Below are 22657 nucleotides of genomic sequence, written 5' to 3'. Positions count from 1 at the left end.
TAGGGGTGGTGTATGTTATTTATTGATTAAAATGGAAATAAAAGATCAGAATAACATTTTTTTCAGAACAAATATTGCTATTGCAAATCTCTTTATATCTAGGTACCTATTTTATTTTTACTTTTAACTTCATCATAAGTCGAGTATTAGACAAATGTTTTAAAGGACGCAAATTGTTTAGTTATTCATAGATTATCTGATTAATAATGGATATACTTGATCAATTATAACTACAAAAAAATTGCCTAGTTTAAAAAGATTTAATGTAGTAACTGTTACTTTCTATCCACCTTTACATTTCAGAATATGATGCTTTATTGTTTTATTTTACAGCCATTTGTAAAATCGGAATCAAAAATATGGCCAACAGTAGGCAGAATAGACGACATATATGGAGATAAACACCTCGTCTGCACTTGTCCACCAATTTTACCTGATTTTTAAGTTTTATATAAAATTATTTTTCTAAATTGTTTTTTTTTCCCCCTTCGCAACCTTTTTCATGAAAAAAAATTATCCATCCTTTTACAGGAATTAGCAATGTTGGAAAATTCGAGTGGCAAATGTACCCCAACTTATCTTATTTTATTAATACGAAAACAAATATAAAGCGATGGTTTTAGGGGTGAAATTTTTAATTCTTGAATTTATCGTTAAGCAAAGCCAATAAGAGTGAATGTATCAGTATAAAATATTGATAATGCTTCGTTCTGTTTGCATTGCACTTCTAGATAAGCGAAAAATATAATAAACTGCCATATTATTCAGTTCGTATGGGTGTGTCGTTTTATAATGTAATATTTTTGCTAGTGCGGTTTTATACAATATTATTTGTGCATAATTTAAATGGCTTCATCAGAAATAAATGTTTTGAACATTAATGATAATAACAATGTTCCAGAATGGAAAAAGAACTTAATGGTAGATTTCAAAACATATGCCAGAACTATAACTTCTGCAAATGGTTCCATCAAACTTACAGTTACCTGTCCAAAAGCTATGAGACAAAAATTAAGGGAACAAATTTCTTCACCAAAGGAAAAATCAAAGCCAAACGTAAATAATGAGTTAGGTAAATTTGAACAAAAGATTGATGTAACTAAGCTTAAAGAAAATTCAAAATTGTCCGAAGAATCTGTAAATCACAAAAAAGAAACAATCATTGATGAGGTACAAAACTGTTTGACTTGTGAAAAGAAGGTAATCAAACCAGGATTAGTACAATCTTTGAAAACTAAATATTTATCAATGGTGAAGGAAGAAAATGTCACTAGAAGGCGGCCAACAAGTTGTGAATGTATTTTAGAAAAAAAAAGCTTTAATCAAGATTCATCAAGGCGACAAATTATTTTCGCCGATAAAAATTTATTTTTAAAAAAAGATGAACTACCAACACCAAGAACTGTGAAGAAAACCAAAGAAAAATTTGAACCTATTGTAAATCCAGTCACAGAAAATCTAGTTGACTTGAGTCCAATTATAAGACCGAATAAGCCACCACTTAATGCAAAACCTAACATAATTCCAAAACGTAGTAAAAAGCCAAACTTAACATTGGATAATTTACATCTGTCTCCTCAACGTTCTTTTAAGAATGCTAAATCCTTAAGTAATGGTGTAGGTGAAGCAATATTCCCCATAAAGTCTGTGTGAAATCTGTTTTAAATTTCTTTTAATGAAAAAGTAAATCTGTCTTGTCCCGACAGAAAATTAAGATAATCTTTATTACGTATTTTTTTGTTTTCATTTTTTTAAAGCTGTGCTTTAGATTGTGTAAGTGAAAAGTGTAAGGGCAGCGGAGTTTACCTGATAAATGATAATCTGTGTTCCATAACAGAGAATGTAATAATTTAGACATGTCAAAACAAATTTTAGTTCTTAAAACTTGTTAAAATATTTTAATAGAACAAATAAAAAGATGATTTGATTGTCTTAGATTTCTTACTGATATCAAGATTTTATTTGAGATAGGTTTTAATTATAAATATAATAACTTCACCAATTACATGACATTAATTTACTACCTTTCACGTGTTTACATTTCTGACCGTTTTCGGAATTTCATCCAGCATTAGAGGATGATTCAATCGAGTTTGTGACTTCCACTTTATGTATGTACTTTCTTTCTGAAATGATTTTAGACAATCCTTTCTTAACTGAACAGAACACTTATTGTGTAAACAGTTCGCCTTTTTTTGTTTACTTTTCTCTGGATTTTTTTTTTTTACGTTAACATTTCGAAAGGAAATTTTTTTTTTAATTTTACTTACTTTTTTTAAGTAGTAAGGACAGAAACTACCAATTCTTACCTAAGTCAATTAACCCTTCTTGTAAATCTTGACATTACATTACGGGCACAACATTAGTGTTAAAGATTTGATTATTGCTTGCTTATAGCCATGCCCACAACCCCCTTCCTTAGTTTGTCATACTTTGCTAAGTTCCTTGAAACGCAATCAAGTTTTATCTACATATTTGTAGATTTCTATATTTAGAACAAGAAAAAGATGAAATTAGTCTTCATAGAACGCTTTCTTCGGTGGTCTTGGGCAAAAAAAAAAAGAAAACAACCTTTCTCATTATAATTTAAGGCCTGACGATTCACTAAACTGACGAAAAATTAATACTTAAAAGTACTCCACAATAGATAGAAAACCTGGAGCTGGTCTATTATAAGAAAGGAGATCATTTGGGACCTGACCGGTACTATCTCCTGGTGAAGGGCCATATTGCATCCCAGGCTGCTTTTAAGCTATTTCATTGTATTTCTGATGAGCAGGTACGGAACTCAACTTAAAGTAGACTTGTACTTATCTGTTTCGAAAACCATACTGCGACTAAAGTAATCAATAAATTCTTGTTAGAATGTTCCAGAAGCCTGGTAATTGAGGGAATTTTGAGGTATGAGGGTATGACTAGGTTGATCAGATCAGGAGCCCCTCTCTTTTACTGACATCGGGTTCTGTTGACAATCTATCTGCTTTCCAGAAACGTAACAGCTTCACAGATTTTTTTTTTTTTTTGAGTTCTTTGATTTATTTGGTAATCTAAAATGCTTCTTACGAGCCCCGTTTGAGCTGATAATGTTTTATTCATGCACAACTTAATAAGCTTTGCGGATTAAAGAAATATCTCTTAGGCTTTAAACCTCTCTCCCTACTGTCGTTGATTTAGTTGGATTGCTTTCGAGGATTTTAGATAAACTGTCTTCATTCTAAGAAGAGGAAGGCCTCTCCTGTATCTTTATGATTATCTAATTTGTTGGAGGATTATTGAGTGGAACTTAGAAGACTCCATTTTTTTTTTTTTTTTTTTTACGTAAAGAATAATTGGAACCTTTATTCAAAAGAGTCAGGAAATTAAAATCAAGACGTTTTATTTTTATTATTTTTTATATTTTTATTTTTTTTACAACTTTTTTTCTTCACTTTTTGGGGCCTTATTTAAAAAATACATTAAAGTTAAGTATCCCTAGATTTTTTTTTATAAATGTCAAATCAGTTTATTTAATCGTTACCAAAATCCTTAAACTTATTTATCAAATCTAAATTTTTTAATGGACATCTCATAAATACGATTACTTTTTTGTTAAAAAAAAAAAAAAATAATAATAATAATACAAAAAATTCAAATTAAAAAGTTCGATTTTTACAAATATGGTAGAAAACAAAAAACTAGTGTGTAATTAATAATACTGCACCTCCCAGTTTTGTATATAAGGATAAGTTTTGGTTTTTAATCAATTTAATCGGGGAAAAAATAAAGATCAAACTTAAAACCTAAAATATTTTCATAATTAATCGATATTAAATTAAATAATTGTAAATATATTTACTTAACGAAATCTTAAATAAAAAATAAAATGAGAAAATAGCTTTGGATAATTTTGAGAATTAATGGGAGGTCATTTTATAATTATTACTGTTGAACATAGTTTTCAAATTCATTTTTAAGTTCGGAATGTTTTTTTTTTATCAAAACAGTTCATACCTTAATATTATTTTGCAAACAATACCCAGCTTAATAAAATTCCATTCAGCATAAGACAAGCAGTTTGTCTTGTTTTTTTTAGGCCAAAAAAAGGAAAATTTAAAGTATTTGGCGTTATTTATTAATCGCTGAATCTTCTCTTTATAAAGTTAATTTTTCAAGAATTTTATTTAATTTCTACTATCTACCCGTATTACTTTATTTATTCAAATTTTCTTATAGAAATGCGGAGGAAGAATAACGGGGGTTACTCTCAGTGAGAAAGTTTCGGTTCTTTTATTCAGTCTTTATAATAAAAAAAAATTGTTTGTACTTATTATGTATAAATTAAGGACATTATTGTGCTGTAGCTTCATCGTATGGACTATCAAGTGCTTCAATGTTAAAATCTTTTGAAGACAAAAAATGAACTATCACAAACCACAAAGTTAATTGCACTAACCAGAAGATGTAAAGTTAAAGGCTTGAAACATTTTTAATTCACTGACATTACCTTCTGCACTGAACAAAGATAGAAAATTTGCTCTGTTGATTACAACTCAACATAACATTTGAGGGATATACAGATCGGCGCTTAAGACATTTCCCTTAAACAGCAAACAATAGCAGAAGCTGCGACGTCACTTCCAGCAATCCTCGGATGAGAAACTAAAAGATAACATCAAGCTTATTTTTTGAAGATACGTTAGAGTTTTATTAACCAATCAAACAACTTCTTCAATTTCTATTATCTATCCCTTAAAAGCATTTATTACAGATTAATGGCGAATTTATCAAACAGTATAACTCTACTACTTCAGGTGATGCAATTTTTTTTTGTGAATTTATTTTGCCTCCCTCCAGAAACTCCTACAAGGTAAAACATTTCCTCGCTTATTTTACTTACACATTATAATTACATATACTTAAAATCAATTCAGACATAGTATTATTTTTAGCAATTTGATATATGGATTTGTTAATTATCTTAGACTGAGACAAATTATGGTACTAAAAAATTCTCATTATCCAACCATTCACTCGCCGAAGAAAAATAATTATTAAATGAAAAGTGCACTACAGCTTGCAAAATAATTTTAATGCCCAAAAGCTTTTCTATAAAAAAAAAAGGACAACAGAGAGATATAAAAAAAATAAGATAAAGCCGAAAAGATAAACAATAAAATAAAATAAAAAAATACTACTACAAAATTTATATTACCACTTCCAAATTTGTCTTTTTTAACTTATTATTCTCTAGTATATGTGTAGTATACCTTGTTTCTTATAAGTAATATCAGAAAACAACTAAATTTAATTAAAAAATGAGAATAATAATCTCAAAAGTATTGTTATTAGAACTGGGTGCAGAGTGCACGGAATAGTAAATATTTTAAATTTTCCACCTCGTGTGGTAAAAAAAATCACAAGTTGTTATTTGATCAATTTCTCTTCGCAATCGCTTCTGATTCTTTATTATTAATATTATTGTTCAATATGTCGCATTCATTTTACCACCATCCATAGAAAGACCCGGAGTAGCTTAAAACGCTGCAAAAAAAAGTCGATATTTCCTATGGATTCACATTGTTTCCCAAAACGACAAATAAAATTCCCCTTCCTTTTCCTAAAATTCCTTCAATGGAAATTCTAAATTAATAATAAATATTATACATAAGAAGAATCACCATCAGTATTCAAATCGGATGTAAAAAGTTAATCATATAAATATAAAACTGCCTTCTTCAAAAATTCGTATTTTTTGGGGGGGCAGTGATAACGGAAGCGATTTCTTCGATAAAAAAATATATAAATTGTTCATGAGTCTGTTTTGCAGTTGTATCTTAGGAATAATGAGAGACACCATCTTCAGGTTTTCAGAAAACAGTTTTAAAATACATTTTAATAAATTAAAAAATGCTGAACATACCTTGGTACGATAACGACTACTTCTGAATCACAAATTTGTTATTATGTACTATAGCCACCATATACATCAAGTATAAGTTTAGACGTTAAGTATGCTTTTTAAATAATTATTTGAGCTGGAGTTTTTTTTTTTTTTTTTTTTTTTTTTTTTTACTAGCAATAGTTATTAGAAATTTCTCACGATAGACTTAAAAAAGTGGTTTCTCTCAATTTCCCCAAAACAAATCACATTATTTGTAACACTACATATAACTTGAAACCTTCCTTCTCTTCCATGTTATGATTCTCTTTAAAAAAAACTACACTTAAACTAAGGTGTGTAAACTGGAATCTGTTCCAAACGTTCTTTTTCTTCTGGAGTGTTGTCTCTGGCGATGAACAATGTATGTGCTTGACCCATGGCCACCTGTTGTATATATACTCCGTCTAATGCTTTTACTTCCATTGGCACTGAAGTAGATTTTCGCATTTCACCATGACCCTGTCAAAAAATTGAAAAACCTATTACGCTTTTCAAAAATCACATTTTCAAAAAGAATTTGCCTAATTTGTAGGAAATTAGCTATTTTAATCTGAAGAAATTTATTCAAACAAGGTTATCTACGGATATTTCTTCTGGCATATATAAGTGTCCTATAACATTGAGATTACTAATTAGTAAACCTTTTTTTAAAAAAATATTTTTATTAGTTTTATTGAGCGATTACAGAAATATTAATTTCATTAGCATTGCACCCGGAGAATTCGGACTGATACTTCCTCGATGATCATCCTTTCTAGAAGTTCATGCCGTTTTTACTAATATTGAGTAATGCTTGATCATTCTTTGCCGAAAACTGTCCGCACATTCACACAAGTCACTAAAATTAGTTTTTTTTTTATTTAGTGAAATTAAATTCATGCATTTTCCACAAAAAAATTAATTCAAAGAATTTATGCGATTGCAAAAGAGAGTAAGTACGAATTTTTAAAATTCCGTATTCAAAAACCGCTTACCAATTCTCCAAAACAAGGAGAAGCTCCAAAAGCAATAGTACTGTTATCTGCTGCTATTACCACGCTGGTTGTACCAGCTCCCAAAGACCTAACAGACCAGCCTGATAAGTCCTGTATAGGTTTAGGATACATATTAACATCACCCGTATTCTTTGTCTTTCCAAACAAATATGCCATCTCTGTAATTAAAAAAAAAAAAAAAATGCGCTGTTATATTCCTTGCACGTAGTAATATTTAGGAAAATAAGACGTTTATGTCACCGTTTCTACATAAAAAAAAGAGAAGAAATGTTAGGTTTAAAGCTGGCTAGATAAAACTCACTATAATCTGAGACAGCAATAGAAAACTGAGAGCCGCAATAAACTGCCTTTATTCCTTTCCCTTGTGTTTCGAAAAACTTAACTAGTCTGGGTATCATTTCATCTTTAGGCTCAGCGTGGCCCAAACGCCCATATCCACCAAAACCCCAGGTAAACACTCGACGACGTGAATCAAGAACCACCTGTAATGTAAAACAATCAAATCATAAAAACGAAAAAAAAGTTAAGTATGTACAATTTTTTCTGATATACTAATACCAGATAGTTAAATTCCCTGGGATTTCAAGGTGCAACTTCAGGCAACATTATACCACTAGTCTTCGCTGAACATCTTTTTGAACAAAATGCACAGCCACTCGAGTTCCATAGTTTAACCACCAATTAATGAAGTAGCTTTGACTCAACAATATCCAAACTACTAATTAGTGCCTACAAATGAAGGGTCAGTGAATTTGAAAGAATAGTTTCCTAGATTTTGTAAGGGAATAATTGCAATTTATTAAGCTTGGAACAACTAAAGAAAGTGGTGCGTTTAAAGTTAACGTGGAAATTGTTTTTATTTAGAGAAAATTAAAAGATAAAATTAAAATTAAAAGCCTTGTACTGAAAACGTTGTTTGGAAAGAAAGCATTTTACTTTTATTTATTTTATTAGAGAACCTCACATTAAATTCTCTATTTAAATATCAGTCATTTAACATTTAGTCTAATCTGTAGAAGAGTTTTTAGCTTAAAATGTGTCTCTTAGAAGTCCTCAAAGAAGAGGAAACAATGAAGTGAAGAGCACTTGCTAGGTTAAGGAAAGAAACTAGTTACGTATAAAAGAAAAAGTTTTAGAGATGGGAAAAAAAGAGACGGGGAAGCACTGGATGGATGAAGGGTAAAAAGTCATTGAACAATCTGTTGTTTATTGGACTCTAAGGGCCTCAGCAGAAAAGTACAATACGACGAATAAAAAATCATATAAAGAAGAAAATAGTACTTTGAAAAATGAGTGGGCAAATTTCAAAAGAATAATTAAATAGAATATTAACCAAAATCTGTTAATTGTTAACTATTAAGAGTCCTTTAAATAATAAAATTAAATTTATTTTGATAAATAATTTTTTGAAATTATTGTTTGATAAATGTACGAACACTGGATGAAGTTATGTAGAAGATGCAATCTCTGCAATGAACTTCATTAAATAACGAGCGGAAGTATTTACATACCAGAAACTATGATTAAGAAGGCTAATAAGAAATAAGACACATTTACAAAAGTAAGTTTAATGCTGAGTTGTTAGTGGATACTGCATACCAACGCAGAGATCATGGGTTCAAATCCAGATACTGGCCCGCCCTTGGATTGGATTTTCTCTTTCTAGGAGCTTCTTACAGCAAACTGTCCGGTGATGGGCAGTGTTGCCTATAAAGAGAGATCACTGTCCGCAGGCCGGCAGTGCACTGAAAAAAGTTCCGACGCCAATAACGTTAAATGTTAACGCGCCTTAACTACAAAAAAAAAAAAAAACTTTTGATGATTACTATTAACACAACTAAATAGTGAGAAATGTAATTACCAAACTAGCGAAACTATCTCTCAAAAAAAAAGAAAGAAATTTGCTAACTGGTAGACGAAATAGATTGACAAGTAAAATACCAGTGTTGAAACCTGAATGATAACGACTGGAATGGAATGCAATGAGTAAAAAGATTTCATTGTAGCGGAGTCCTCTTTATGTTAATATGCTCGCTTATTTTATAAATTCTTCCAAATTTAACCCCTCCCTCTTTCCTGAGACTAGATTTACTTATATTGTAATTTTGGTTAAGTTTTTAATAGACAATGACAGAAGATGATGGGAACCCCGATCGAATAAATGTCTCCCGAATTTGAATACTATTTACTTTTAGGAAAACATCACATAGATATATTTGCAAAGGATACACTAACTTCTCATCCCCAATTAAACTTGTAATAATGAACTCATTTTAGGAAAAAAAATCACGAGGGTTTATGGAAAAACATTTTCAATTTAAGTTAAAACTTACATAAACATTATTTATCGATACTTACGGTGTGATTCGTTCCGCATGCGATATCTACGATGTCAGCAACCTCTACAGGAGTTACATGATCTTTAGTTTTCTCTATCCAGGTTGTGATTTGCTTTGGAGCCTTCTCCGGAGATCGAGTTAGTTTTGTGGCAGTGACAAAATATTCTCCCGAACTATTATGACCTAAAAACAAAAATGAGAATTTCACAGCTATATTCAACTGTTACTAAAACAGAGGAAATGATCATGCAAAATAGTTTTAATTTTTTATTTCAATTCCTTTTGCTATTCAAAATTCAACTTTTTTCTGGCCAAAAAACGTATACTTGGCAACAAGGCTGTTTAAGGAGATGCTCATTTTAAGCTCGTTTCGAATCAGACGTTATCAGCCGCCAGACATAAAACCTCTCGTATGCAGTTCTTTTTACAGAAATGAGCGAGAGATTGTACACAGCTGCAAGTTCAATAAACTGAGACAGAGCAAGGGTATCCCTCTTCATAAATAGTATTCTTACTATCTTTAATGATTGAAGAAAGCGATATGAATGAGGCAGGACAAGCATATGGTGGAGAACTGCTTCAGAATCAGGAAGATATATTGTCAATGAGATCGACTTCTCGATGAATTATTCACAGTTCCAGAAAACACACCAACACAGCATTTTGCCAGTAAATCCACAGCTTACCAAAAGTAATCTCTTTTGTAAGAACATGTGTCAGATGTAATTCATTAAGAGATTTATTAAGTTGGCAAGTATCTATTATCAAAACGCCTTGTTGCGAAAAATTCCTGCAGAATTCTTCAAATTTTTTAAACCATGAAAGCTAGTCAAAATACTCTGCACTCAACTGCTGTCTTAGCTGTTTTCGAAAGAATTATTTAACCATTTGAGGTAATTCTGTTATCTAATTTGTTTTTCACTGCTTAATTAGATGAAAAAATAAAATTAGACTGACCAATCAATGTATTCCACGCCAAACCTGATAAATGCAAATAGGGGGGTTAATGAAGACACCTCACATGTCATTTAAGTTAAAAACAAGGTACGAAGAGTCGTAACGTATATTCAAACCTTTATTAAGGAAGGCCTTATAGAATACGAGGCCATAATATAATACTCGTATTATTTATTTAAGAAATTAATTCTCGTCCACCTTACAGAAATTATCTTTAGTTTAGAATTTTGGTAATGACTCGATACCCAGACTTGTCTCGGTATTTACTTATTATTGTAATAACAATGGTTTACTTCAAACTTATGAGCAGCTTAAGCGCCGTGCCTTAAATGCTGGTAGCTACTAATACAGAAGCTATGAATTATAAACAAATACATGTATTTAAAGAAAAATTTCAACAATAAACCTCACCCAGCTGTCCATATTCTGGGTCTCCAAAAGAGTGAAGATTTCCTTTGAGATCTAATATCATGCTAAAATCACCTCCGCACACAACTTTAACGATTGGAGGTCCACGGTATCTGATCTGAAACATATTCAGCAAAGGATTTACAAAAATGAACAATATACTGCTTGTGTAATGATTAAAAAGGTATTTTCAACATCGATCAGAGTCCTATCAATATCATAATGTATACAAAGGTAGGACAGGATAGGATTTAAACAATTTTAAAAAAGGAATTTGGATCTAGGAAATAGCACACATTAAGTTTTTCAGTGAATGATACTGACGAAAAGTCGATGAGTATATTCCGAGAGCCTTTAGTGCAAGAATAGCTCATTGCTTTAAAGAAAAAAATTATAAGTTGTTTAAAAAAGTTTAGAATAAGACCAAGTAAAAAAATTTTGATCCGTCCGGATGAGAACTGAGCTCAGTCTAAATAGCGAAATTTAAATTGATTTCCATATTAATGTAATATTGCCTAAGGCTGGCTACTTGTGAATACATTGACACTGTGTACAATTCCTGGGTAAACTACTATGTTAAATTCAAGTTTGCTAAGTCGATATTGACAGGGTTCTAAACACTAGTAGCAACTTAATCGACATAGAGTTTATTTCGAACAATTTAAAAATAATTTTGTCAGACGATTTGAAAAAAAAGATAATTATAATTGCTTCCTGGATCCTAATTCGAAGCACCTCTTTAAGTAAAATACTTTTTTCTTTCTTAAAATAGTTTCTGTGCATACTGTTGCATTTGAAAGGAAACCTTATTCCAATATTTAGCTTTTCATTCTCATATATATAACTGCAGAGTAAGGAACCGAAAGATGAAAGATAACTTTTTTTAACTTCTGAGAGGAAGGATTAACTCATACAATTTATGTATGATTCTTGAACCGCGATTATACTAGGATCTAAAAATCCACCAATTTTATATTATTAAATATCATGAAAATAATATTTTTAAAACTAATATTACAAATGCTTCCAAGTATTTATTTTAATCCTTTTTCAAATATTTAATTCTCTATAAAGGAAGTAAATTCCACTAAATTGAATTCAATACTTTTGTTTATATTTAAAAGCATTATCGATTTAACTAAGCGTTTTCCAAATCAGCATAATTACAAATGAATATTTCTGTCATTTGAGTAAACAATTCTTTAAATAAGTGAAGTGCTTGACTGAAAAATTCACAGGACAGTATTATAAATAAGTTTCTTTGCCTAATTGCCTAAAATTATTTTATTGGAGAAATGAAATGAAAAACAAAAAAATGCAAGTTACTTACTCTTGTGGGTGTCATAATATTGGGATTACTATTTCCCACTCCGCACTGACCCATTTTGTTGTCACCCATCGCGTACACTGTACCACGATCTGAGATAAACATATACATTAATTATCTTGACTAAATTACATATATGTGCTAAATTAATGCACTAGTGTGTTTCTGAAGACCCTATAACACTAACCAGTTAACAGTAAAGTGTGATTGCGACCGCAGGAGGCATTCACCACGTTCATATCTTTCATGCTCTCAAGAAAATAAGGTTGTGATCTCATTTCAGTATCTCCAGTTCCAAGCTGCCCTTTTTCATTTCGACCTAGCATGAAAAAAAACAAAATTAAAAATTAAGCAAATAAAATAATAATTATAAATAAACATAAAATGTAGAGCTTCCACCACTTGACAGCTTTTTATTTAAGGAGCATAGACAATTTGGACACTCTTGGATCGAACTTAATTATGATCAGCCTTTAAGGAGGTAAGGCAAAGTTTGAGCTCTTTGATCTTTGCATACCGCTGAGTTAAACTACATTTTTAAGTAAATTGTCTCAACCAGAATTGATTCAGGTAAAAGTTACATTAGATGACCGAATACTCAATTTTTATGGCTATGAACAGGCTGGATAGACTAACTATCCAAACTGGGGTTAAGCATCGAAGTACTAACTGTAGCGATTACTTTTAGAAATGTTAAACACTAGCAACAAGGATAGCCAGGAACAAAGTAAAATATTTAGGAACTAAAATGAACGCTCATCTTAAAAAATAGCAGTATCCTCAACTCCTCGTGGTTGATGGATGTAAAGAATATTTTCGGACTATGACTGGATTTTATTATATGAGAGACATAAAATCACATTAAGATTTTTTGGTTACCTCATTTGTCCCTCTACTAGAAATGCTGAAATTACTACCTTTTAAGACGAGTTTTTGGTACTTAGTTTCAACAGACATCTAAGCTTAATTGGACTGGAAGGAAAAGAATTAGGTGAAGTAACAAAAAATAAACAGGTAGTTTCAAAACATACTTACCTAAAGTGTAAACTTTGTATTCTTCGGTGATGATTATAGAATGGGCAGCACTGCACCCTGAAGCCACAGCCCGTACACGAACATCATCTAAAGGTCCAAACCTATGAGGCGTGTACAAATTTTTGACTGCAGTATTTTTGCAGCCCTTTGGCGCTTGCTTCCTGTTGTAAAGGTCCCAATTGGTTGCTCCACACAACAGAAGACGTCCAACATGATCGGGACCTTGTACTCTCTGTTTGAAAAGAGTGTACATTTTTGAATGCTTTAATTATAAAGTATAAAAGTGGGTTAAATCAAAAATATAAAATTAAATATATATCAATATAATCTCCTAAAACTTGCAGATACATACTTGCGGGTTAACTTTATTCTCAACAGGCCCGCCGTTAGGATAAGCGTGCAGAACAAAGACCCCGCACAAGGGCGAAAATCACTACTATCAAGAATGAAATCAATCAATTTTAAATATAAAATGTCAATTTAGGCAATTTTTTTATAGGAATGCGGAAAAAGATATCGAAAAAATCCACTTTTCATCGTAACTAGTTTTATGATGAAACGAAATTCACTGGGGGTTAGAGACTCCTGCTGGGTGCAAGATGATGATTGGGAATACTTCAGCTGGAAACCTTGCTGCTTGCAGACAGCAGTTTATGGGAGATTTATTTTAAGCAATTACCCTGTAAGGCTTTTTCTAGTTTGGTGAAAAGTTACTACAACTACCAACAGAAATGCTGAATCTAAGGATTTTTAAGAAAATTATTTTTTGTTAATATTATCTATCCTACATAATTTAGTTTTGATCAGATCTAAGAGGCTTGTTTAAAAGAAAAAAAAACAACCTTCTACTACTTTAAATCATGTAGGTCGTTAAGAAACTTTAGGTAAACACGGCAAATAGTTAAAGAGAGGACCAAAAATTAAAATAAACGCTGACTTTTACACATCTAGGAAATTTTAAATACATATTAACTCATAAGCTTAAAGTTGATATTAACAAATTTAATATTATTTTTTTTAATAACTATGGTAAAAATTAAATTAAATGTAACGACAGATTTTAAAATTATTTAGAGAATGCACCTAATTTTCTTTTAATCAAATTATGTATTTAATTCTGTAGTTAAAGGGTCCTCATAGACTATACTAGTTTATTTCATAGTGAGAAGCGCGAGATTTACATGCATTATAGTCTTAGTCTTAGCAATTAAGAAGAAAAATAGAGGAACGTTGGTGAACTACCAACGTACGAACTAAAACCTCATGGCAGAGTAATTTGGAAAATGCTCATTGCAAGATAGTTTATGAAAACTCTTCTAAAAAAAATTAACCGTGCTACTTATCTGACAGAGAGACATAAGGTGAAAGCTTTGGTAAGCGAACTTTATCAAGCCATCAGTGAATTGCAAAGAGAATCTGATGCTAACAACAAAACACTGAAAGAATTAAATTATTACACTACTCGAGATATTTCAAAATTTAAACTTTTCTTATATTCCTTCTTGGATGTAGCAGTATCTTTCATGGTAAACAAAATTAAGCACCAACATAAAGGTTTTTTGGGGGGTAGTTACTGACAGTTAAATTCCACTAAATTCTGAAATTCTACTAAACTGACTTAAATGATCCTTCTGTGCACTTCAGTTTACGATATATTTTGGTTATTTTATTGAAATGTACATATTACCAACTTTAATTACAAAAAAATCCAGGCCCTTTAACTGCCTTTATAGTACCTTAAACTTTCAAGAAACTAATAGCTAATGGAACACTTCTTAACATCTCTGTTCAATATCAGAGGGAGCAAGCTGCTTTTCAATGAGGCATTTGAAAACCATAACACTTTAAGGATTTACTGTAAAAGAAAAACAAGTACCCAGAGGAAATAACTAACAGTAATATTTAAATATGAACTTATTGTGGAATTTAATCATTGAAAACCATGAACACTATTTATTCCCTACAATGAATAATGAATTTAAAAAAGAAAATGATTCAAAAGCGTGCCATGGAGGGCAGCTGCATGAAAGAGAACAATAGAAATGGTAGAGGGTTGTGAAAACATCCGCTGAATGAGAATGGCTTACTAACCGTAAGCTTTATTGGGCATTTTTAATTATTTTATGGCAAATATGAACATTTCGTAGGCTCAAACATAATAATAAACTATAATAATTGGATATAATAAAACCTGAAATAGCTTTATGATAAAATAATTATTGAACTTTAATTTAGTTACCTACAAATTACTTATTAAAAAAATAATTAGAATATGAGGTCATGGGAATGAATAAAACTGAACAAAGAATTTAGGGGATTCTACAAAGAATTTAGGGAAAACTGAAGTTCGTTAATTCAAATTTATTTCAGGAGCATAATTTTGAATCAGAACAGAAGTTTTGTAGTATGGATTTAATAAGAACAAACGAACTATTAGAATAATGAAGCTTTCAGAAGTGTATTCAAAATTTCACTTCTAATTTTGTTTACTAGTCTGATCACTGCAGGCTCTTTTCAAAATAGTGTAGTTGAAGCATAGGCATGCTAAATGCTATTCGCCTTTAATGATTTATTTTTTATTACGCTACACTTTACTATAAACACCTAACGGTAAACGCTATTACGAAACAAATGTGCTGATGACGCTAACCTTTTATAGGGCAAGAAGGGGCAATAACCCCATGTCGAGCTAACCTAGATTACTTACCAAACCATCATCTGGACCAAGTTCGCTTTCCAAGTCCTGTTCATCGGCGAGGCTACCTACATCCGAAACATCCCCATCCACGTCGCTCTTAAACTCATCTTCAAAATCACTTAAATCATCTTCCTTACTACGTCCGTTCTTTTTATTCTTCTTCACTTTCTTGGTCGATATATCGCCGGCTTTCCTCTTGCTACTAGACATAATCCTTAACTAATATTGTCCTTTTTTTTGCCAAAATTTAAATGAAACTTTTCCTAAGCTGTTTCAACACACCACGACGGCTCCCGGGCTTACACGAAACCAAACTGGGAGGGGGTTCTTCTATAATTTTATCGATTTACAAAACAAACCCCCTACTTACTGTCTGTTATGATGCTTTCTTTTTTAATGGGCTTCAATGCTTTTGCAAAAGAGTCAGAGTGGGGGTATGGAACTTAAGGAGGGATGAACATGGAAAGAGTAAGGAATTCAAGAAAAATACAAGTTTGTAAATTGTTGCAAATCAGAAACATAAAAAACACAACTAAAATCAGCATAAATCACTTATTAATTCTAAAAAAAAAAAATAATAATAATAATAAAATAAAAATCTGGCTAATGATATTTTCGCCATTTAGTTTAACGATGCATTTTTGTTCTTGTTATTTTAAATGACGTTTATAAAAAATTAAGAAATTATATTCTTTAATTATTATGCGACACATGGTTTGAGAACCGCCATATTTTTTTTTTTAAAAAAGGCAGCCGTTATTGTCAGATCAGATGCCAGTTGGTGCTTGCCGCGTTAGAGTCAAACGACGGTGAATTGCTTGTTACTTTTACGCTCGTTAGGGTAGCAGTTTAAAACTGATTGGCATTAATACACTTTTTTACTTTCTGTGGACTTTATTATTATTCTTTTTTGTTCCACATTTTTCCAATTTGTAATGGGTGTTCTCTACAGTAAAATCAGTCGTCTTCAACTTGATGACAAAGTTCAAGAAAATTCATTGCAGGGTAAAGAAGAAATTAAAGTTACTACTGATGGAACTATTCAGAAAACACCTCGGACTTCTAGGCTTAAATATCTTGAAGATCCAAGATCTGCCTCAGCTGGAATCAAACGTACTCCAATTGTAGTAAGTGTTTTTACTTCTGAAGTATATTGAAAAAAATTATTACATTCTTCTATACACAGTTCATTGAAGTAACTGTATTTACATAATCATAAATTAATTTAAATAAAAAAAGTTAATTGACTTCTTTGTGTTGCCTACAAAATTTCCGTTGATTCAAAATGTAAGTCATTGTTTCAGCCGAATTCGAATAGATGTCAACTTCAACATATATCATCAGATTAATTTTATAGTTATCTTGCTTCTCTAAGAAACACACTTCTGAGGGTTTTGCCCGTCTAAGATGTTTGATCGAATTTGTCCATCATTTATTACTTTTTGTTTTAATACTATGAAAACCACTTTCTGTAAAACTTATTTATTTTTCAGAATGTGTAATGCGTTAGGAGGAAAATGTTTTTGTAAATCTGACAAATCGTTTTACCTGCAAATAACTTTATTATTAAAAAATATATATATAATTTGAAAAAGCATTATTGTGGAAACAAAAATGAGTGGAAGCCTTATGTTTCTGTGTAAATCTGAGTCAGTCTTTGAAAATTAACTTCAAAAAAGAGTATTTAAGTAGTACTTTATTTGCCAACAAACCTCCTTACAGCACTGATCGGGCGAGGAGTCATTTTTATGTTGGCATACACATTGATAAGTCTTGCAAAAGTGCCAGAATTTGTTTTAAGTTCATTATCGAATTCAATTTATGTGTGCGAAGCACCGCGGATGTGCTTTTGTAAAGCTACTCATAGTGAGGTCATTTAGATTTGAAACGATTCAATCTTGTTTAATTAAGTATTCACAAAAGGTTTTTGGAATTTTAATATCCAGAGAGTAAAAAGATTGATGTGAGTTTGCTTTTTTTAAATAAATTGCTGATTAGTGTGTCCGGAGTTTTTAACTGAAACTTCTCAGAAATTAGAACAATTAGAAATGGTAATGAATGGAATGATATTCTGTTTTGTAGATTTTCTCTTGAAGTTTATTTTATATGAAGAAGGTATTCGTCAATTTTTTTTCCTTCTATTTTTATGTTTAATTATATTTTATAAGTTGTACTTTAACAGGTGGTGCGTGAAGCTTCGCCCAAACCTGACGCTGAAAGCACACCGGTCCGTCCTCTTCCATACCTGGAGACAAATTTGGACAGTAGTTTGTACACAATTAGAACATCCACTCCAGTTTCCTCAGCTTCACCTATGCAAGAAATGCTGCAACCTTCGCCAGTGCTTCTAAGAGCTGAATCATTGGATACTTCTATTAATCAGCTATCAGTTTCTCAACAGGTAAATCTTGAAACCTGTTCAATTGACAATAAGTTGTTTTTAGTTGTAATAGTTGAGTAAAAGTCTAAGGCGTCAGAGAATAAGATGGAACTGGTTCCTTTTCCTGAACACTGCGGCTAAAGAGAAACTTTTTTCAGTGCTCTGCCTGTCTCCGAAAAGTGTACTTTCACAAAACTGTCCATGATCGGTCAGTGAGCTGTAAGAAGCTCCTAAGAATAGAAAACTCGAGTGATCAATGACAAGAGAAAAGCAAAGAAATCTGATCTCATTAGTGCTATTGTTTCGATATGATTCATTGACTTTCGACTCTCCCTAATCGTTTATGAGGAATGCTACTAGTTGAAGCTTTATTAATTATGTGCGATCTTTACTACTTTCATTACATTTAATTCATAATATTTAAGGTGTTTTCTTTGTCTTATTTTGCTTTAGGACGACGTGCTAAGTGTGGCTTCTGATGAAGAAAATAGTACTGAAGAATTGTTCAATAATGAAAGGATGCTTTTTGATTCTGTGGAACAAGAATCGTTTGAAGAAGGGAATGAAAACAAAATAGAAACATATGAGATAGATAAAAAAGAAGAAATTGATACACCTGAAATTTTATTTTTATCTCAAGACTTAGACGGAACTGATAACGAAGTAGAAGAAATTCTATCCGACGAAAAAAATTCTGTTAGTACATTTTTAACTAAATCGAAATATGCAATTCAATTTTTAATATTATTTAATTTATTATTAGTTTTAAGTAAATGTGAACGTTGGAGTTTAAAACAGATCATTCAACTGTGAATTATTCTGAACAATACTATTCTTTTTTTTTATTCTGATGTGTAGACGACAGCAGATAACAGCCTGGAACGCGAGTTCTCTGAGATTGAGAGCTGTCTGTTTTCTCCAGTGAATCCATCTGTGGCAGATCCGAATGTGATTAAATCAGTACCACATCTTAGACAGGACAACCATCTTTTTAAAACCAAGGTAAAATGGGACAAATCAAAATACATATATGTATCGCAAGGCGAACAGTTTTAGGCATTATGTAGCTATCGATGCAATGTTTTGTGATTTTAGTACACTTATTGCAATGTTGAAACGTCAATAGTCAACTTGATCGTGTTCTTTATCGATATTTCAAAGTAAACGTGTTGTGTATTACTGTAAAGTGGGTGAAATGAAGTATTGTGCAATGTTTGGAACATCTGATCTGTGCGCCGATTTATGAGATGTTAGCGTGCAAATTAAAAAAAAATCCATTATGATTTCTTTCACAAAATTAATAGGTTTGTTTCTTAGTACTCGGTATTGTTAAAATTTATTTTATGATTTTAATCGAACTGTAGACTAAAATATGACTCGAATTTAGGACGCCTTTTTTTTTTAAATCATCCAATTCTAAATTCTATTTATGCTCGTAGTTTGTCCTAAATTCGATGCAATGGGTACGATGCCCGAATTGATCGTCTACAGGGTATTCCAAAACCTCGCGCAATTTCTTCTTTCTTATTAGTTCAATTGTCGGCCGTAATATCTTGATGAATAATTTTTCTGGATATCGAAGAGCGTTCGTAAATTTAAGCAAATTTCTATATAACTTAAATATGTAATCACAACATTACGCTAATATGTAACGTTAATAATCAGCTGAAATCCAGAAAATGACCTTTTCCCTAGGTCAAAGTTGGCCAAATTAAACAAAAATAAATAGCAATCTATTAACATAAAGATTATTTGCTTTCTCTTCTTTCTTTTGAACTGTTACTAGTGATTTGAATTATTCATTTTCAGACTGGTCGCACTCCACTTGGCACTGTCTCTTCAAATCCTTGTTCACCAATGCAGTCTTCTAATTTTATCGCAAACAAAGATGCTGATGTAGCAAAACCATGGCGTGGACTAACAGAAGAACGTGTAAATCGTGGATTATTAGACATCGAAAATACTCCTCCTTTACCAAATCTACCACCTCCTGATATAATACAGTCTGCACCTGGAAAATTACTATTAAGCACTCGCACCCGTGCAGGTAAAGCTGCTTGGGGAAGAGATAATTCACTTATAATATGAAAAATGTTTTGTTCTTTTTTTTCCTGTTTTTATAGATTTGAATTTTTTAATAATGTAAAAGAATACTAATCAAGGAACTGAATACAATCGATAAACGCCTGATTTTGGGAAAATAAACAGTTAAATGCTTTTAAATAAGTTTTTATTTTCATGCATTGCATTTTACTATAAATGGGATTAATCACCTATAAAGGTTTTTTTTTTTCTTAGGTGATTAAACTTGTCAAGAAATCTTTCTTTTTAAAAGCTTCAGAATATGACAAAAAAGTGTAGTTCCCTGCCGGAGATTTTAAATTACTGCTTATAATTTTAAAAACTGTTTTCATATTGATTAAAAGGTTGCATTTTTTAAATTTCATACATTAACATTTATATCATTTTGAGTTAAATTGTAGGTATTTCAGAATAGAATTTCAAATTCAACTCGTGTTTTTATTACAAACTTTCTTTTGATGATATAAAGCGCTCAAGTATGTAAAATGAATAGTAATTCTTTAATAAACGAATTTAAAATGATGTGAGAATGATTACTTCCTATTTGTAAAGTGAGTAGAAAGGTTAGATCGTCTTAAAAATTAATATAACATTAAGAATAAAACAATTTATTCTTTAATTTGGAATGTCAGAAAAAGAAGTTGGAATTTACAGAATATCATTTAGTTTGAAAACCTCCTTTCATAATAAACTATACTTTCAAGATGCTGAAGTGCCTTAGTTTATTGGAATTTAAATTTCTATTCATTGTAAATACTTTATTGTTTTTATTTATCTATTATTTTGTGTTTATTTAATCGAAACATTAATAAATTGGTTTTCTTAAAAGTACTAAATATTTTCGTCATTAACCTCAATGGCTAAATGTTAGCAAAGTGGTGCTAGTTTTTTGTATAAGGTACCTAGGTTGTTTCATTTTGAGGCAATAGTATATTTGCAGTTCCAAATGCTCATGAAAGAATTCTTAATAACCTGGTTAAGGGATAATTTGACAGAACAAAGTTGTATCAAATACTGTAATAAAAATACATATGCATGTCAATGAAGCAAAACGCATATTAAAACATGTGACTAAAACAGACACGAGTACCGTGACTCGAACTTGCTCTATGCGTTGCGTGGTGATGCGCATTTCCAGACTATTATCCAAGTAAAACGCTCGCCATTCTAAACTATTAACTGTCATTAATAACTATCATTATTAACGTTTATTATGTAGAAATTCTGTGATGAAAAGATGATATTAATATCAAAAATAAAAGAAAACAAATTGTAAAATTAAAAATGTTTTTCAACAGTACGCTTTTTCGTGCAGTTTTTGACGGTCAACCCTTAAACAACTGACCTGCCGGACAGTTTTAATTGATAAAAACATAATAGCAAATGTATAATAAATATTCAGCTTATATATTATGGACAATATGCAAACTATTTTTTAATTTTTATTCTTCTGTAACATTGCAGGAAAATTGTGCAGGTGTGAACCACTCACGTGAACTCTTACCTCAATTTATGTACTAATTTTTGTTGAAGCTATTTTGTGCATAAAAATCATAAAAACTAGTAAGTAAACTAGCACTTCCTCTCAACAGGTTTTCTTGCCATTTAGAACATATTTAATACCTATTATTATGATTATAATGACTATTATAATTATTATTATTAGCAATAATATAATTATTATTACACAGATGCTGTGGCCGCTTATTGTAGTGAAAAGGTAGTCTTTCTGAAAGGCTTAAATCATCACTATTTCCAAAGCATATTCTTGGAAAATATTTTAAATAAAAGTTGTAGATCTATCTAGGTATGAGCTTCTGACGATAAAGAAAAATGCCCTCCTGTGATTTTCTCAGAAAGCTAATTGAGGACCTATGGAGACTTCGATTCGAAATAAATGGATAGTGTTTATTGAGTATTCCCAACAATAAATAAAATAAGACCAGCCGTGAAAGAATGGTATCCTGGTTCGAGCCCATTGGAAATTCTAAAATTTCTCTTCCAGCAGACCCAAAATGCAATAATTAAATATAACAATAATTGTCTGAATTCAATAATACCACTTCAATTTAAGCTGGTTTTAAAAAAAATAAAAAAACACTTCAACATCTGATTTGGGGGCGTACTTAGTCTTCTCATTAAGACCACTTAAAACAAAACAAAAATCTAATTTTTGAGAAAACGGGAAATCATGAGACCACGGTTTAACGAACTAAACTGTAAAAATGGGCAGTAGAACAAGCCCCTTATTAAAGCCAGCTCAATATGGTTCAACCTATAGGCTCATTTTTTTCATATTTAACATCACAAAGGTAGATTCCATAGAAATTGCGGTCTAAATGAATTTTAAATTCCTCGTACTAAGAATTTGCTACTAAGGACAATGAATCACTATTAACATACAGCATACGAGTACACTAATTTATATCTGATATTGTTGCCAGCAAGTTTACTTCAGGATATTTTTTAAGCTGTGGTTATTTTATAAAAGTAAACAGAAATATTATTTCATTACT

The 22657-nt window shown here is 31.0% G+C and overlaps 3 protein-coding genes across 4 annotated transcripts in view; 2 read left to right on the top strand and 1 right to left on the bottom strand.

Annotated features, from left to right (window-relative positions):
* Positions 1–6051, top strand: part of LOC141450304 (glycine dehydrogenase (decarboxylating), mitochondrial) — a 30356-nt gene extending 24305 nt beyond the window's left edge. The window contains exon 19 of the mRNA XM_074120608.1: positions 334–6051. Coding sequence (XP_073976709.1) covers positions 334–444 — 111 coding nt within the window. The 3' untranslated portion in view covers positions 445–6051. The remainder of the gene's footprint in view (positions 1–333) is intronic.
* On the bottom strand, positions 6021–16278 carry LOC141450309 (protein RCC2 homolog). Of its 2 annotated transcripts, none has more exons than XM_074120614.1 (9): positions 15689–16268; positions 12982–13213; positions 12134–12265; positions 11950–12038; positions 10623–10737; positions 9274–9437; positions 7217–7397; positions 6895–7073; positions 6021–6379 (listed from the first exon to the last, which is right to left on the bottom strand). In XM_074120614.1, exons 1-9 carry the CDS (start codon positions 15887–15889, stop codon positions 6209–6211), a joined length of 1464 nt encoding a protein of 487 aa, XP_073976715.1. In that variant the 5' UTR covers positions 15890–16268; the 3' UTR covers positions 6021–6208. The 2 variants fall into 2 exon arrangements, with proteins under 2 accessions (XP_073976715.1, XP_073976716.1); XM_074120615.1 differs by having other exon boundaries at positions 6304–6758; positions 15689–16278.
* A 142-nt stretch (positions 16279–16420) lies between these two features.
* On the top strand, positions 16421–21730 carry LOC141450311 (uncharacterized). Its single transcript, XM_074120617.1, has 5 exons — positions 16421–16806; positions 17862–18080; positions 18513–18755; positions 18918–19061; positions 19869–21730. The coding sequence occupies exons 1-5, from the start codon at positions 16615–16617 to the stop codon at positions 20145–20147; spliced, it is 1077 nt and encodes a 358-aa protein (XP_073976718.1). The 5' UTR covers positions 16421–16614; the 3' UTR covers positions 20148–21730.
* Positions 21731–22657: the final 927 nt, after the last annotated feature.

The sequence above is a fragment of the Rhodnius prolixus genome, unplaced genomic scaffold (genome assembly GCF_049639745.1).
Source record: "Rhodnius prolixus isolate KJV_2025 unplaced genomic scaffold, Rpr scaffold_2, whole genome shotgun sequence".
NCBI classification, from domain to species: Eukaryota; Metazoa; Arthropoda; class Insecta; order Hemiptera; family Reduviidae; genus Rhodnius; species Rhodnius prolixus.
This window is presented reverse-complemented; position numbering and strand designations above follow the sequence as displayed.

What these genes read in the sequence shown, in the direction of transcription:
- LOC141450309 (XM_074120614.1), bottom strand. Translation starts at nt 15,889, where the DNA reads ATGTCTAGTAGCAAGAGGAAAGCCGGCGATATATCGACCAAGAAAGTG. An exon ending in ATACAAAGTTTACACTTTAG is followed by an intron (nt 12,266 to 12,981) that starts GTAAGTATGTTT and finishes TTTTCATGCTAG; the next exon opens with GTCGAAATGAAAAAGGGCAG. An exon ending in TATTGCTGTCTCAGATTATA is followed by an intron (nt 7,074 to 7,216) that starts GTGAGTTTTATC and finishes TTTTAATTACAG; the next exon opens with AGATGGCATATTTGTTTGGA.
- LOC141450311 (XM_074120617.1), top strand. Translation starts at nt 16,615, where the DNA reads ATGGGTGTTCTCTACAGTAAAATCAGTCGTCTTCAACTTGATGACAAA. An exon ending in TCAAACGTACTCCAATTGTA is followed by an intron (nt 16,807 to 17,861) that starts GTAAGTGTTTTT and finishes GTACTTTAACAG; the next exon opens with GTGGTGCGTGAAGCTTCGCC. An exon ending in TATCCGACGAAAAAAATTCT is followed by an intron (nt 18,756 to 18,917) that starts GTTAGTACATTT and finishes TCTGATGTGTAG; the next exon opens with ACGACAGCAGATAACAGCCT.